Source organism: Mauremys reevesii, linkage group 13 (assembly GCF_016161935.1).
Source record: "Mauremys reevesii isolate NIE-2019 linkage group 13, ASM1616193v1, whole genome shotgun sequence".
NCBI classification, from domain to species: domain Eukaryota; kingdom Metazoa; phylum Chordata; order Testudines; family Geoemydidae; genus Mauremys; species Mauremys reevesii.
In genome coordinates, this window is record NC_052635.1 from 8844123 (window position 1) to 8861590 (window position 17468).

Below are 17468 nucleotides of genomic sequence, written 5' to 3' on the forward strand. Positions count from 1 at the left end.
TGGATGGAACAGAGTGTCATGTAAAACATCTAAAACCCAAACATTTATAATGTCACCACATCATGGAAATTCTGTCAGTACGCAGTGTACATGGATTCTAGTTTTATGCACCTAACGTGCAGATAAACATGGGATAGTGGCTTAAATTAATTCCTCCATTCAGCCCCAGTGGAGTTCCAGCAGGGATGAGTTGGCCTAGAATGCATACTAATCTGGGAATATCTTACCTGGTATAGTTGTGAGGTGCATTAGGATATAATCCTGAAACCAACCCTACGAGTCCCGGTTCTTTACCAGGAAATATTGAGATAGGCCCATTCCTACAGTGGAACAAGGGAAGTTGCAGGCATTGGAAGTAGAAAAGGTGTGCCCATTGGATGATACTGAATGAATTAGTAGGAACATAAATTCTGTGTCTCATCTATGCAGCTCAAGCAGGCTATCATCAAAGCCCTTGGTCCCATGATGAGCCTCCTGCTACACAAAGAGGAGTATCAAGATCAGATATTTGAACACCTCTCATGGCTCCTTGAGCAATATAATGAAAACACTGATGTTTTTCACGTCACCAAGGTGAGTACCACTCCTTAAGGTAACTGTCTATGTGTGTGCATGTATGAACTGCACAAGGAATTTGCTGCCAGTGGGGTTTCCTGGTTGAGACAGTGACTTGTTAGAAAATAAATATCCACACGAGTTCTGGGTTTATACACATGGTGAGCCAGGCAAGAAGATTTGTAGGTAAATGCCTCTTATGAAAAGCATCCTCTGTTTCCTGGGGAGGATGATAAGGAAATCAAACAAAACACCTGCCCCCCTCCCCAACAAGATCCTCCCTCATGATTTCCCAGTACATCCTGTCAACTCTGCGTCTCTCTTTTAGTTCATAAGCTCCTCAGAGCATGGTCTGCCATATGTTGTCTCTGGTCAGTACCAAGCCAATGGTCAATGGCTGAAAATTAATACTAAGGAGGCTTGAGGGTGATTGCTTTGGATTATGTAACTAGATGGATCTAAAAGCATTGCCTGTCTATTTCACCTCCCGTTCTATGCAGTGTTGTTGTAGCCATGTTGGTCCCAACAGCGCCAAGGTGGGTGAGATAATCTAATTAAAGATATTGTCTCACTCCCCTTCTCTCTCTATTTCATCTACCCTGAGTACCACATGAGCAAGAATTAACGGGCCATATTCTGTCTTCAGTGCGGCTACACTGTTGTAAATGAACTCACGAGACAGCTATAACTTCTTGGTAGTGATATTTACTCACCATCTCTGTTGGTTGAAGCTTTCTGGTACAGTATGTGGTCACTTTTGGGGTTGAAATACCCATGATTTGGAGGGAACCAACGCATGATGGACTTGTTTGATAGCATCAGAGCACTACAGAACTGCTTCAATATAGTAAAATCTGTAGATGGCATCAGAGACATTCTGGAAGCTTGAAGCAGCAAAGGAGAATTCGATTGTCACCTTTTTATCAATAACCTGGCAGAGGACATAAAAACATCTCTGATAAAGTTGGGAGATGAGATAAAAATTGGGAAGTGGTAAAAAATGGCGAGGACAGATTCACAGAGATCTAGATCACTTGGTAAACTGGGTGCAAACAAAGGTGCATTTAAATATGGCTGAATGTAAATGTGAGCATCTAGGCACAAAGAATTTAGGCCATACATACATGATGGGGGATGCTGTCCTGGGAAGCAGTGACTCTGAAAAAGATTGTTCATCATGATCACCACAATCAGCTGAACATGAGCTCATGCTGTGGCCAAAAAAGCTGAAAAGCATAAAAAGGGGAATCTCTAGGAGGAGTACAGTGGTTATTTTACCTCTAAATCTGGCACTTGTGTGACTACTGTTGGAATACGGTGTCCAGTTCTAGTGCCCACAACTCAAAAAGGGTGTTGATAAATTGGAGAGGAGATTGAGAGAAGAGCCACAGTGATTAATGGATTAGAAAACATGCCTTACAGTGGTAGAATCAAGGAACTCAATCTATTTAGTTTAACAAACAGAAAGTAAAAGGGTGTGTGATTGGGTTTAGCTACCCAACATTGGTTCAACACGGGATAATCATACTTTATGGGTTAAGGAGGCCATGGCCCCTCATCTCTGCTGGGCATGCTTCAGCTGGAACCAGGATATTAAAGAGAGCCACTCAGCTCAGTCTGGGATGGCTGCCGAAGAAACAGAGGTGCATTCAGGAGCAGTGCCAGGGTTTTTGGCACCCTAGGCGCAGGGCCGGCTCTACCCATTTGCCGCCGGTCGCGGCTCCGTGGACCTCCGCGGGCGTTCCTGCGGAGGGTCCGTCCACGGCTCCGGTGGACCTGCCGCGGGCGTGCCTGCGGATGCTCCACGAGCCGCTGGACCAGCGGACCCTCCACAGGCACATCTGCAGGAGGTCCACGGAACCACCTGCCGCCCTCCAGGCAAAATGCCGCCCCAAATCCTGGCGCCCTAGGCGACTGCCTGGCTCGCCTAAATGGGCGCCCGGCCCTGGGTGCATTGGAGGCTCCTGCAGAGAGACTGCCAGTGCTCCAGGATTCAGAGATCAGCCAGACTGTGGCTGCAACCGACCCCAACCGCCCAATGCCAGAGATGGAGGAGAGACCACAGAATTCCTGAGTGGAAAGTATCCTAGGTAGACTAAGCATTGATCCAGTTGAGGCACTGGGCTTTGACTTGGTGTGTTTTGGAAGGATCCCGCTGATTTGGTGGCAGATACCCTGCGGCAAGACAGGGCCCTGGCCTGGGACCTGTGGAATACGTAGGACCCAGTGGAGAAGGGCTGGCCACTAGGCAACACTTCCCTCCTGCAAAGGTGGTTCTAATGACTCTGGCCACTAGGCCGCATTGCTCTGCTGCCAAGGGTGGTTCCATTGACTTTGGCCACTAGGCCGCACTGCTATACCTAGAAGGAGCCCTACAGACTCAGGCTGTTTGGCGTGGAACCTCACTGAAGGGCTGCTGCGCTGATCCCAACCATTAGGCTATGCTGCCATAGGAGTCAGGACTGCTGCGGTGGCTAAGGAGATTAGGCCAGCTGGGCCGCCGAGATCTACTTCATTTCCTCCACAACCTGGTACCACCCTGACAGGGTGGACCTATCCTGTGACAGGTGACTTCATGACAGTCTATAATATCTTACATGAGGAGTCATGTTTTATAACAGGCTCTTCAGTCTAGCAGAGAAAGGGGTAACTTGATCCAGTGGCTAGAAACTGAAGCAAGACACATTCAGACTGGAAATGTGGTGTCCATTTTTAATGGTGAGATAATTAACCATTACAACCATTTACCAAGGGCCAGGCAGATTCTCCCTCACTGACAGTTTTAAATAGAGATTGGGATGTTTTTCTAAAAGCTCTGCTCTGGGAATTATTCTGGGCAAGGTCTGTGGCCTGTGTTATACGGAGGTCAGACTAGATGATGGCAATAATCCGTTTGGCCTTGGAATCCATGAATCCCTGAATCTGCTTCAGTCACTACATATTGCTCCTGTGTGTGCCACCATCTGACTTTCACCCTCTGTTGCAGAGTCTGAGCCAGCTCTTGGAGGTCTCTGGTGAATATAAGATCCCTCTCCCTGACAGGAAGTTTCAAGCCATCTGCAGTGCTCTGCATAACCAGGTGAGGGTGGTTTTGCTTGGATCCCTTGAGCTTAGGCACAGCAGATCTGAAGCATATTAACAATCCAAATCTATGAAATGATAGTGCAGAGCCTGGGGACTGCCTCATGCCTTACTGATTTCTGCAGGCTCAGAGTAAGCAGGTAGTGGTCTCACTTTCTTGGCTAATATCCAGCTCAGTTTGTAAAGCAATTTTACCATAAGCCGTTTATCAGGGAGTCAGAGTTGTACAGTAAACACTGTGGCTGTGTCTTGATTCGATGAGCTCTGCCGTTCAAAACACTCTAGCTTCTCTCATCTAATGTATTGGACATTGTGTTTGATTCTTGCTGTGCATTCAGTACCATCCACCTGGGGTTCAGACCTCTAGTTGGACAAGTAGGAAGTGGAAGCTTAGAAATTAATTGAACATTTTCTTTTCAATTGCTTCTGATTAGTTTTTCTTTGACCATTTCCCTTCTTCCCACAGATCTGTTCTCAAGCTAAGCCGCTCAGCATGGAAAATCACACAGAGCTGGTCCATTGTGTAGTTCAGCTAGGTAAGGGGAAGAAACTCTGAGTTACACAGTAGTTTCCTTGTAACTTCCTTACCTTTGTAAGGTATGGTAACAATAAGAGTTCTGTCATCAGCGAGGACGTGATTTCTTGCCTTGCAGCCCGTTCTTCTCCTGATGATCTGATAGCCTTTCTGCACTCGCAGCTGGAGATTGAGAATGAGGCTGTTCGTGTGGCATCTCTGAATCTGCTCAGAGCTATTGTTGGTGCTGACTGTAAGTAACACAGGAGCAACTGTGCCAGTTGCCCTCTTGGCCAACATGCTGAGGGTTGAGTTGGGGACGTCCAGGGCAGGGCCGGCTTTAGGAAGTGCGGGGCCTGATTTGTGGGGCTTGTACTCACTGGGCGGTGCCCTGAGACTTCGGCTGCACTCCGGCGGCGGGTCCTTCACTCGCTCTGAGTCTTCGGTGGAACTTCAGCAGCGGGTCCTTCACGTGCTGCCGAAGACCCGGAGCGAGTGAAGGACCCGCCACTGAAGTGCCGCCGAAGACCCATAGCGCTGCCGGGTGAGTAAAAATTTAAAAGGTCACTGGGCGTGGGGTCCAGTTATGTGCAGGGCCCTGTCAGGCACGGGGCCCAATTCAGGAGAATCAGGGGAATCGGCCTAAAGCCAGCCCTGATCCAGAGCTAAAAGCATGAGCTACTATAGATTGAGCGAAAGAACCAAGGCTCTGTAGGCCCGGCAGGGCTGTAACAGACTCATCACCTCTGCAAATGGGGCACAGAATCTCTATAACACACAGTCACCAGTGGTCTGGATATCCACTAAGGGGCAAAATGCTGCCCTAAGTTACCCCCCTATGGCCACACAGAAATCAACAGGTTCAACTAAGAGCTGAATGTAGCCCAAGGTATTTTTCAACTTCAGATACAGAAGTTGACTTGGGGCTAATGCACATTAACGATAATCAAAAATAAAATAATACCCCTGACTCGATAATCGTCAGTATTAGACACTGTAGACTAGATTCTGAGTTCTGTTAGACTGTGTTAAACACAGATTGACCTCAGTCTATCTAATTCTTTTATACTATTTCCATCATGGCAGCATGATGGCACTATTTATAGAACTGGAATTACTTTCGATTTACACTAGTGTAACTCAGACCAGAGTCTGGTCCTATGTTTTCCCCATTGATTCTGTGTATGAGAGAAGCTTGGTATTACTCTTAAATAGGGCCTTTTGAAATCCGGGATTCATTCCAATGTGGAAAGTGAGTGTGTGGAACAAAGAAGTACTGTACACCTCTCCTTATCTTTCAGTGCCCGAGACAAGACCGAAAAAGTGTCTGATTGTGAAGGCAGTGAAATCCACTTTCAGTGATCAGAATGCTACGGTAAGATTGTGTGTGGAGCAGTGAAATATTTCAATTTTTTTTCAATGATATGGGATGAATGGACATCTGGGTGGAGCTTTCATTCAGATCCAGAGGAGAGACTGCAGACTAGAGAAGGCATGTCATTATCCTGACTGTGTTAAATGGATCCATGTTTATAAGCCAAGGAGATCAAATCAAAAGCATAAGGACTCTCATATCCTATCTCCTATTTCAGGCAGAAGGGATAACAATAACTCATGTGTGTCATCTCTGCCCTTGCAGGTGAGGAAGGCAGTTCTTCATTTCATCCAGAGGCTGCTCAGCTTACAAAGTGTGGAGAACTGTGCAGCTTGGGATATGGTAGCACATGTTTTCACGGAGTTCAGCGTGTCCACCAGCAAACTAGTAAGGAGACTTCTTAACACTTAAGACTCGGTCCTACCATTCTTGCATGCTGACTGCTCCCCTTGCCTTCAGTGGGAGTTTTGACTCAAGGACAACTGGACTGAAGGATTAGAGCCAGAATCTGATCAGTTATATTGGTGTAAAGTCAAGGTAACTCCACTGACTTTAGTGGCGTCACTCTGGATTTATACTAGTGTAACAGATCAGACTCTCACACTGGGTATTTACATCTAACAGAGTCATCTAGGTTCCTCAACCCTCTGATGAGTCATTGAAAATTCTGAAAACACCATTTTCAGTGAAATGTTCTTGTACAAGAAAGCACATCTCTTTGTTTTCAATAGACTCTCCAGAGAACATAATGGTGCCCAATTCGGTGGCTGTTGAAGCAAACATAAACTATCAGCAAAATACCGAGGTTATGCAGGTTGCATCCCAGACTGTCAAGAGCCTGGAACAGCTTGCTGCATATTTCCCTCACTACATGCTCTAATCTACATGTACTAGTTTAAAAATGTCTTCAATCCGTATTTCTATCCATGGACACAGCCAGGGGCTCCAGACACTTTGTGCTCCATGATTGGATCCATGATCTGTATTAACATAAACAGTTCAACTTTACAGTAAGTTGTTGAAGATCTTAGCTCTGCCTGGCCCCTTTTCTTCAAAGTTGGAGCTTGTGGCAATACTCTCCAAGGGCCTTTTTTCCACACACACACGCACACACACCCCATCTTAAGGAAGGCTGCTTTTTCTCCTCGAGCCAGTTTTGCTCTCCTTTACACTGAAATCAGTAGAGTCAATCAATATTTAGTCCAGTGTAAGTAAGAGCAGAATTAGGCCCGTTGATAGAATCACACTCACTACACCCAGAATGACCAAGCTGGTTGGGGCATCAGAACAAACAGAGTGGATCCCCCTGGTTCTGCATATTGATTTCCACTGGGCAGAGTCTGAATGTTTTTCCTCAGAGATAAAAAGATGAAACAGTTTTCAAATTTAAAGAAAATTAACCCTGTTGAAACTCTTGTGTTCGGAGAATCATTCCCTTCACTTTAGGGTTTTCCTAAGCCTGGGATCTGACCCACCAGTTAAGAGTTTCCATTATTCTCTTCCCTTCAGATGTTTGTGCACTTCCAGTGCAATATAAAAGCAGGCATAGGTCAATGTTCATGATGGCTTTGTAAGAGAAGGACACTGATTCTCTAGCCAGTGTCTTGCTACTAGCTAATAAGTTCTATAGAGCTGTCTCACAGCAGGGTACAACACTTCTCACCCAGGCTATTCCGGAAGAAAACACGATCCAAACCCTGTGCACTGACATCCTGCAATGTCTGGACACCTCGGTCACTGGAATGACCCAAGTAAGTGACCTGTTGCTACTGCTTCTTGAAATAGGGACGTTCTTCCTTATCTTCCTTGTACCTCCCCACAAGGAAGCTTTTTTGCACAGTCAGCATAATGGAGGAACAGCATGTCAGATTCATGTCAGGGATGTGACCCCTTCATCATGGAGTAAGTGGTTCACATTAGAGAAAAGATAGAAAGCAACTGAACTGGAAGGAATCATGTTGCAGAGATCTTCTCTTCATTCTTTCCACTGTCTGAGTGCAACTGCCCCTTAGGTCCCCCAGGGGGCTAAGCTACAAGCTACATGAGAGGGAGGGATTCCGACAGCAGGATATTGGAGGTGGGGGGATGGAAATAGCTGCGTACTGAACAGTCTCGCTCTTCTCTGCAGGTGTTATGGCCAAGGCTTCTCGAATATGTGGTGCCAGTTCAGTACACTGGTACTTTGAAGACTCTCTGCAGATGCCTTAGGGAGCTGGCTGAGAAAAAGCAGCAGGAAGGAGAAGAAGCTGCTTGCCTTGACTACGGTGGACCAGGTTTATAACAGAAACTCTTTCATTTATTCTCTCCAGGCACACTACGCAATGAACAGGTTCAGTCTGCTCCAGTTCTCTCATCTGCAATGAGAAGGCTAAAATGAGGGATGGTCTTGTGATTACAACATGGCCATGGGATGGAGCTAGGAAATGTGGGTTCTGTTCCTAGCTTGCCACCAAAATTCTGATGTGACCTTGGGGAAATCACCTGATCTTTCTCTCTCAGCTTCCCCACTTGTGAAATGAAGGAGTAATTAATGGCAATCTCCTAGAGGTGCTGTGAGATGGAATTCATTCATGGCTGTAAAGCATTTTGAGAAGCTCAGACTGAAAGCACTATGGAAATGCAAATTATGATCAGCTGCATTCAACATTGGTGGGCACGTTGGAAATGGCTAGGTGAATAACATCAGCAGGACTCTCTGAAAGTCTGGCAGAATTCATGATATTCTCTTTCTTTCCCTAGTGAAACTCCCTACACCCCAGGGGCTGCTGGCACGACTCCTGGTGAGTAGACCATGAGAATAGGTTTTCTGTGGAATGTGAAGTGGGACAGTTAACTATAAAAATGGGTTTTCTAGCTAGATGCTTGTAGACAGGCTGAGGAATGTGTATGATTTGGATCTCTCTGTCTCTGCCCTCTCCTGAGGCACTGTTCTGCATCCTCGTACTAGCTAGAATGCTTTCTTCTTCAGGAAGGCACTGCAGTAGAATCAACAACTCTGTTGTATGGTCTCCACAATGAGAGAGTCTGAACTATTCCCTCCTTCAGGACCACACTGGTATTGTGCTGACCAAACTTAGCCTGTTCTTCTCTCTCGCTGACAGGTAGTAGCCTCGTCCTTATGCAGGAGAAGGACACGGATGTGCTGCCTTGCAGTTACTACAGGCCCTGCACCAAAATATCCATGTAGCAGTGGGTGAGATGTGGGAGTAAAGATCCCATCTCTGCTGCAGTACATTGAAGGTAAAGTGCTAGTTAGGAGGAGTGCGGTCCATGGAGCATAGAAGGGAAGCCAGAAAATGCAGCTTCGTATCGACACGTGTGTGCCATTCCTGTTGCAGTATGTGGGAACAGTGGGGGTGAAATTGGGCTTCTAGGCCCTCACTTTTCCTTCATCTGGATAACTGTGAACCACTGGGCTAAATCTAGAGTTAAACCACTGAAGCCAATTCAATCCGGGCAGAATCAGGCCAGGAAGGTTTCAGCTGAATGGAAATTTTACAGCCGTTCCCCACACCTTTGCTAGGTTAATGTTTGGGAAGGTGAATTACACATGAAGTTGGAGGTTAGTGAAATATTTTGGGGTTCCATATATAGTCTGATTTTGCAAACTGAATGTTTCTGAAAATTAAACCCCATGTTTACTTTCAAGGGTGATTCAATTAAAAACCCAGAGTTTTTCTTTCTGTAAGGAAGCCTGAGCCATAAAAGCTAGGTTGGCCAAGTGGGTGCCCATGTAGACTCTAGGTATTATGGGCCTAATAATGTCTTTCAGCAATTTTACAGTGGTATGAATCTATTGACCTCCTCAGTCAGTGTAGCTGCATCTACACTATGGGGTTATGCCAGCAGAACTCCAATGACGTGGTTGTGCCAGTGTAGTCTCTGTGGAGTATGACAGACCCTACGTGGAGCCCAAACCCGATATGTTTCTGATGAAGGTCAGACCCCACAATGTTCAAGTGGGTTTGATAGTCAAAAAAAGATTTTAAAAATGAGCTGTATCTTCCCTAGTTGTTGCTGTACAGAGTCCCCAGTACTGCCTTGTGCCGACATTAAAGAAGGGTAGGTTAGAGCTGGACATTCAGAAACGGGGCCAGATTCTCAGCTGATGTAAATCAGTATAATTCCATTGACTTCAGTGAAGCTACACCGATTTACATCAAGTTAGGATCAAGTCCAGAATCTTTTATTATGCAGGAAAAGTTTGTATTCACATTAAACCCAGTCTTCTGATGTGCTGAACAGTTTTCTGAGATGCTAAGTACCCTCAGCTCCCATTAAAGTCAAAAGGAATTGGGAGTGCTCAGCATCTCACTCCTGGTGGGTTGACTGACCCTGAATAGAAATGCCAGCAGGGTACATAACATGATACTTTCTGTGGGTCCAACAAAGAACGTTGGCGTAGGTCCCATTTAGCCTTGAAAGCGCAGGCATGTTACAGCTTGGCAGAGCAGGGGTTTTCGAAGGACTGATTGCAAAGGAGATTCCTGGGACGACTCTTCTTGCTAACCTAGCTGACATTATTGTTTTGCCTCCTGCTTCATAGGAAACACAGAGAATTCCCTGGACCACGTGCAGTGGGAGCACATGCTGCTTCAGGTACAAGATGGCTTTCAGCTGTATTGTCACAGCCCTCCCTCCCCCCTCCAAATGTATCAGCTGGGGAAAATATTAATGATAAACTATTCGTTCTAAGCAGAGCTGGTCAAACCATTTCATTTGCAACTTTTGTTCAGTGAAAACTGGCCTTTTTTATTTTCATGGGACACTTTCAAAAAAATTTTTTTAACACAAAACAAAACAAACCCAACCCAACTGGAAAATGTTCAGTTTTTTTTTAACTGAAGTTGATTTTTTGGGGTTTTTCATTTGCTTTCCTGTTTGTCTCCTTCCCCTGCCTCCCCTCCCCCACCCCGGCTTTTCAGTCACAAAGTGGAAGAGGAGGAAAGGCCTGGGGACGAGGATAAAGGGAAGGAAAGGGGAAAACAAAGAACTGAATAATGGTCATTTTTATTTTGAAAAGCAAAATATTTTTGTTTCTTTCACTTTTCATGTGTGTGTTGAAAAATCAAGAAAACAAAAAACTCCCACTTGCTTTGTGAAATGGACTTACCATTGTTCAACCAGCGCTAGTTATAAATAACTCTGCGTTACCACTGGGAACAACACACAACATAACCAGAAAACCAGCATGCTCATGGTGCTAATGCACCACTGGGGGACATTGAAAGGATTCTTTTTTTCTCTTTGCCACTCAAAAGAAAATTTGCTGTGAGAAACCCCAAAAGGAAAAGAGACAAGACAGGGTTTGGTGACTGTATCTCAGGGAGAAGCCTTTCTGCTCAGAAAGAGCTCTTTGCAGCCTCATGTAAATCCAGACAAGGAACACTTTGATGGCGAGTGCTGAAAATGAAAGGAAGGGACCTAGTGAGAAATACGCCCCAGAAGGTTTGCAGTTCCATTTGGGGTTGGATTACACTCTGGAGTTCCCCATTCCAGATCCAGCCTCCTTTGAAATTCTTTGGGCTAAAAAATCAACTAAGATTAGGTTTTCTTGTGAGGTTTCTGAGATTTCCTGGCTGCTGTTCAAAATTAGGGCCTGAAACAGCAAAGTGCTGAAAGTTACTAACCTCTGGCTGACTTCAATGGGAGATGAGGTGTGACTCCTGGTCCTTTGGGTGTCCACTGACTTAGGCTACAGGATTGGGAAGGATAGCTCAGTGGTTTGAGCATGGCCTTCTAAACACAGGGTTGTGAGTTCAATCCTTGAGGGGGCCACTTAGGGGTCTGGGGCAAAAATTGGTCCTGCTAGTGAAGGCAGGGGGCTGGACTCAATGACCTTTCCAGGTCCCTTCCAGTTCTAGGAGATTGGTACATCTCCAATTATTACCTTGGATTCCCTGGATCTGATCTTTATATAATCAAAGGGTGTCATGTAAAGCCTTTACTGGATACCTGTGTCACACGGCTCATCATAAGCATTGCACAGTGATTGGATGGATAATATATAAGGTGCTATGGTTCTATACTGAAATTGATGCTTTTAAGGTCTGTGAGTTGGGGCTGCTCACCAGAAAGTGATAAACAAGTTTCTTTCAGGCAGGAGACGCTTATCTGCCTGTGAGTCATTAATCACAGTGGATGCTCATCCACAGAGGAAAATTCTAATCAAGTGATTGTGAAGTCTCCAGAGGAGATTTGATACAAGAAAAACAAGCAAACAATAGGAGTTACCCTGTTTTCAAATGAAGACAATGGATGCGTGGAACTATATCTGGAGGTCCAGAGGTATCTGGCCCCAGGTATCCTTCATCTATTGGACGAACTGACAGCTCCTTGTCTTATGAATGGAGGATGATCTTTGGTCTGGGTGTTTCATGCTGGGAGAGAGATTTGGGGGAGCTATCCTTTGTGAGACAGGGGAATATTTGGTTATCTAAGTTCAAGCTCTAGAAGTGTGTTAGGATTTTATTTTTACGTAACCATTTGTTTACATTAATTTTACTTGCTGCTTCCCAACTCTCTGATCTTTGTCAATTGAACTCTGCTTGTTTTCACTATAAATGTATCTAAGTCCATGGAGCGGTGATGCTGAGGTGAAACTGGTAAGGTGATGTGTAGCAAACCTATGAATTCTGTGAGTGTCCAGTGGAACAGGGGCTGGACGTTGTGGGGCTGCAGAGAGGGCTCGGTGGTTGGACTGTACCGATTGCTTAGCTGCAGAAGGAGAGTGGAACCTGGATGGGGTGAGAAGGGCGTGCTTGTGTTTCCTGTGGCTGGCTGAGTCAGGAGCTGACACCTGGCAGGCACAGAGAAGGTTTTCTCATGCTAAGGGCAGGGGTAGTGAGGTACCTCACAACTCTGGGGACCCTCAGGAGGTGGCATAAAGGGTTCATAGCACTTCAGAGAAGGTGCCTGGTCCTTCGTAGTCCAGGGCCCTTTGCTCAAAGTTTACTAGACCCATCCTCCATCCACTATAAAATCACTCCTCAATGGTCAGATTTCTTGGCTCCATCTCATTCTCCAATTCACTGTTCATCTGGATTTGGGGACTGAGAGGAATCATCACACAAAGGTTAAAGAACGACAGCAGAGGAAATCTGGGTTGTCGATGTTTATAGTTCTCAATAGGGAAATAACCTTCCCATGACACCTGAATATTGGAAAGTTTACAAGAGAGAACAAGGAAGAAAAAAAAACACCAAACAAATAAACAAACAAACCCCACAACAACCCCAAATTCTTGCAATTAACCATCTGCTTTAACTCTCTTCTTTTACACTCAGTTCCTAAGAACATCTCTGGGGATGATAGACGACAGTGCCTGGAGCAGCCAGATAAGCCTTGAGTTGAACCAGCAGATGGCCAGCTATACCAGCCCCTCCCGTGAAAAGGTTTGTTTTCTGTTAAGGCTTAGTTTCTAGTTAATTTCCCTTGAAATTCTGATTGGGGGGCTGCATAAGGCTTCTCTCAAGGCTTCATTACTTTATATTTTATTCTGCATATAAAATTTGTTTTTACTTGTTCCCTGCTCTCTTGCCCCCCTGCCCTTCCAATATTTGCTTGGACAGGCTGCTTGTCTGTGCTGCATTGTTGGTTCTCTGGCTGGGCTAGATGATGGGATGTTTCTGCAGTATGGGTGCTTGGACTTGGCTATCTTGTTCTTTCCTGAGTGTTGCTGAGCTGGCTCTGTACTGACTGGCACGTTCTGTTACTGGTATCTCAGTGCCGGTCTCTTTCTTTCAGAGTTTCCTGTATAAGGCGCTAGGAACGTCCTTAGCAGTTTGTCAGGACCTGGGCCACATTAAATCCCAGCTTCATCAATTTTTGAAAGCAACAGATTATATGGAAGCCCCTGAGAGACAGGTGAGGACTCTGTCCCTCTCCCCACTTTACCAAGTAACCCCTGAATGCTTCCTGTGGGGCTCAGCTCTGAGCTGGCCTGGGACAGATGCCATTTCGCTTCATATCCTCTTCATTGCTGTTTCACTCAGCCCCCGCTGCCCATGTGTCTGACGCCTGACTCGCGCTTTACACCACTTCAGCTGAAAGGAAGGGACTCGTGGGTTAGATCCTAACCAGTATTTTTCTTGGGTGACAGGGAGTCATTTCCATCCTTGCACTCTCTGCTGAGAGCCACTTGGACCTCACCCTCAACGCACTTCAGGAGTTTGGGGCTGCAATGAGCAAGGTTACGATTCCTGGGTTCATCAGCCGCCTGAAGGTAAAGGAGCCAGGGGCTTCTCTCCAACTTCCTCTCCCTCTAAACCAGGGGCAGCAGCCCCGGGGTAGTGTCTGCTCTGCTCAGCTCGCATTGTTCCCCAGTGTGTGCGTTCTACGTGACGCCTGCAGTTAAGCAGAGAGGAGCACACTCTGGAGCTGGGGTTCTCTCAAATGATTTTTATCATCTGATGTCTCATGGCTTGAGCGCCCCTCCCATGTACAATGTGTGGGAACTACCTCAGTCGCTTGCATGGAAAAGCTTTAGGGATTTTTAGCATTTTTTTTAATCCCAGTTAGTGGCTGGAAATGAGGAGGTGTGGCAAGCAACATGTGGCCAACCAACCTGCTTTAGGTAGACCACCAGTGGGCTACGGATGACAATTATGGAACCTGTGATTTAGAGCAGTGGTTCTCAACTTGTCCAGATTAGTGTACCCCTTTCAGGAGTCTGATTTGTCTTGTGTACCCCAAATTTCACCTCCCTTAAAAACTACTTGCTTACAAAATCAGGCATAAAATTATTAAAAAGTGTCATAGCACATTATTACTGAAAAATGCTTATTTTCTCATTTTTACCATATAATTATAAAATAAATCAACTGGAATATAAATATTGTACTTGCATTCTTAGTAGTCTGCTGTAAAACTAGGCAAATAGCTAGATGAGTTGATAAACCCCCTGGAAGACCTCTGCAGACCCTCAGGGGTACACAAGTAGCTCTGGTTGAAAACCACTGATCTAAAGGCTAGAGCAGGAGACTAGGCCTCTGGGCTTCCACTGCTGGCTCTGCCATTTACTCACTGTGCAGCCTTAGGCAAGACATTTAGCGCCTGATCTTGTACCCACCAGTGTCAATGACTAAGCTCCCGTGTACTTCACTGCTGTAGGTTCAGCATTTTAGGCTCTCTGTGTCAGAGTTACCTAGTGGGAATGATGGAGATACTAATATCTCCACGCCTCACAGTTATTATATTGCTTAAATACTTTTTGCAAGTGGTTTGAGATCTTTGGCTGAAAAGAGCTTTGCAAGCGCAAGCTGCTATTGCTGCTGTGAGGAATTCCTCGGTCAGCAGCAGATCAAATTCCAAAGCAAAGGAATCAGAAGAACTTTCTGATTGTCTAGGACTACCACCATGGGAGAAGAGGCAAGACTCGCAGCACCCTGATGCTGGCCTACAGCAGCGTGGCTGTCCATGCTCCAAAAGACCAGCTTCTCTCCCGAGTAGAGGCAGACATCACAAAGAACATCCTTCTCCATTACAGAGCCAGTGGTCAGGTAAGAGCTTTTGCGTGATAAGTGTCACATAACTCAAATTTAAAACTGTAATGGACGGAGTGTGAGCTGTCACATGTTGTATCATTTTTGTTGCTCTTCTTTGTATTTTCGCTAGGTTTTTCTATAGTCTTCTGAAATTCTGTAGACCCCAGCTACACAGTAATTCAGATGCAGTGACACTCAGGCTATTCAGAATAACATCTAACTCCCCTCATATGGATGTGTATCTAGCTCTATCTTTTGCTACCCAAGAGAGACTAGTGCTAGCCTGTATGTAGTTGATTTGCTGTCACGCTGTTTCTTGGACTCACTACTTCCCTTACCTCTTATCTGTCGTCTTGTTTGTCTGTGTGCTCCGTTATTTCTGTTCCCCAGGTGCCTGACTGCTGGTCCTGACTCTCATCTCAGTGCAACCTCTCCACATCACTTTGCCATTCAGTTCTGCCTTGTCTAACTGAGACTCTCACTTAGGCATTGCCAAAAACAGTTGAACCAAACTGAGATCTTCCAGTAGTTCACAAATGCAAATACTACAGAGGATGGCCCCTGATAATGACCTCTGCAAAACACCCCCTCTGGATACCTTTCCTGCCTTTTGGAAGATTTAACAATAGTGATTTCTCTCTGCTCCATATTCACCAGCCAGGACATTTTGAGGATGTGTGTTATGTGGGACTATCAACATTGCTAATAGCTGTTTTGCATTTCGTTTTTCAGGTGCTGGCCATCACTGTTGCGAACAAGGTACATTCTAAATAATCTGCCCTCAGCTCTTGCATTTTCTGTACACAAGTTGCTTGTTTAAATTGCACAGAGTTTGGTTTCCTTGCTACATCAAGCAGGAGTCCTGGCTGCTCTGGTGTAAGTAGGCCTGGATTTATTTGATGAACCTGGGTTTTCTCTTCTTCTGAGGTGGGTGCAGAGCCAGGGTCCTCTACCTTCTGGGGTCTGGGGACACCTCTCTCCTCTCCCGAGGCTAGATTTAATTCCTGATCTTTATCTTCTGGACTCTGGTTCTTCTCTCAGTTTCTCATCCACATCCTCTTGTTTCTATTTCTCGATTATGTAGGACATGAACCTAAAATTAACCCTCATCCAGAATGTCATGGAGATTAGCTGTGCCATCTTGGAGACCAGAGACTCCCAAGAGTTCGAATTCTCATACAAACTGGAGCTCCTTGGCTACATGTTGGTGAGTGATTAGGAGCTTTGAGGACTGAAGTACAAGAGAGTTTGTTGTAATGTAATGAGACTGGTTTTCTGGGGAGATGATATTTTATCCATTGGCTGTGACTGTACTACTGCAGTCTCATGAGCTACCTGCATGGCACCCAGAATGCTGGGTCTACTCTGAGCTTGGCAGGGATGCTAACATATATTGTGGGCTGTAACTGGAAGGAATGGCTTGTGTCTTGTGAGTTCTCTTTCTGTCCTCTGTACAGCCTGCAGATGGCCCTACAGCCCATTTCTGAGGCAGAGAACCTGCTGGGCACGGTGTCTGTTTATTCCAGGTCTGGCATATAGCCCTGTTTCAGGGTGTGAGAGGAAGGCCTCTCTGCCTTTCAAATCCATTTCCCATTTTCGATGTCCCCATTCATGCATTTCAGGACTTCATTAAACAGGAACCACTGGATTCCCTGGCATCTCCAGTTCGCTACCAGGCAGTTCTTGCCATTGGACATCTGAGGTAGGCTATTTTCTGCCATATTTCTTGGCACTGTGATGCCTTCTTATTTGTTAATTCATGAGTGTCAGGTTGGGAGCAGTCTAAAGCCTGCAGGGTTTGGCTCACCAGGGCCACCCGGGGGGAGCAAATGGGGCAATTTTCAGGGCCCCTGGAGTGGGGTCCTTCACTCCGGGGGCCCTGGAAAACTCTCACGGGGGCCCAGGTCTTCAGCAGCAATTCGGCGCGGGGAACTTCCGCCCGGGACCCACCGCCAAAGTGCTGGGCCTTCGGCAATTCCCCATCGCCAAAGACCCCAGACCCCCTGAATCCTCTGGGTGGCCCTGTGGCTCACATGCTGCTCACCAGCAGGACTTTAGTTCTTAAGGATTTGAATGTGTCCATTTGGGGGTTTGTGCTCAAAAGACACAAGATTGGAGGTTGTGGGGCATGCAGTACAATGGAGCAGAGTTCAGATGGGGAGGGAGGTGTCTGGCTAGCTGGCAGGAGGGAGGAAGCTTGTGGGTTTCTCTAAAAGGAGATTTGAAGTTTTAGCTTTACTTCTAGAGGAGCCAATACTTAAGAGAGGTGCAAAGTGAAGGGTTGTTTGCACTTGGGGTTCTAGATTGGGACAATCTCTAGTCATTGGACCCATTTCTTTTACTTGGAGGTGGTACTGAGTCTAATGCATGACTTTTCTCTCTATCTTTCTTCTGCCAGCAAGCTCAAACCATCTCTGACCCTGGAGGAAAACCGTGAGCTCCTTGGTCAGTGCTTCAA

General features: G+C 45.9%; 1 protein-coding gene and 1 long non-coding RNA gene across 2 annotated transcripts in view; both read left to right on the forward strand.

Annotated features, from left to right (window-relative positions):
- LOC120379924 (maestro heat-like repeat-containing protein family member 2A) overlaps nt 1–15479 on the forward strand; it is a 270114-nt gene extending 254635 nt beyond the window's left edge. Inside the window, exons 17-21 of the mRNA XM_039497439.1 lie at nt 10072–10124; nt 12812–12919; nt 13272–13391; nt 13520–13587; nt 15401–15479. Of these exons, the coding sequence (XP_039353373.1) occupies nt 10072–10124; nt 12812–12919; nt 13272–13391; nt 13520–13587; nt 15401–15479 (428 nt within the window). The remainder of the gene's footprint in view (nt 1–10071; nt 10125–12811; nt 12920–13271; nt 13392–13519; nt 13588–15400) is intronic.
- On the forward strand, nt 7414–8640 carry LOC120380277. The gene is made up of 3 exons (XR_005587687.1): nt 7414–7798; nt 8265–8305; nt 8627–8640. It is a non-coding gene; the product is annotated as an uncharacterized LOC120380277 (long non-coding RNA).
- Nucleotides 15480–17468: the final 1989 nt, after the last annotated feature.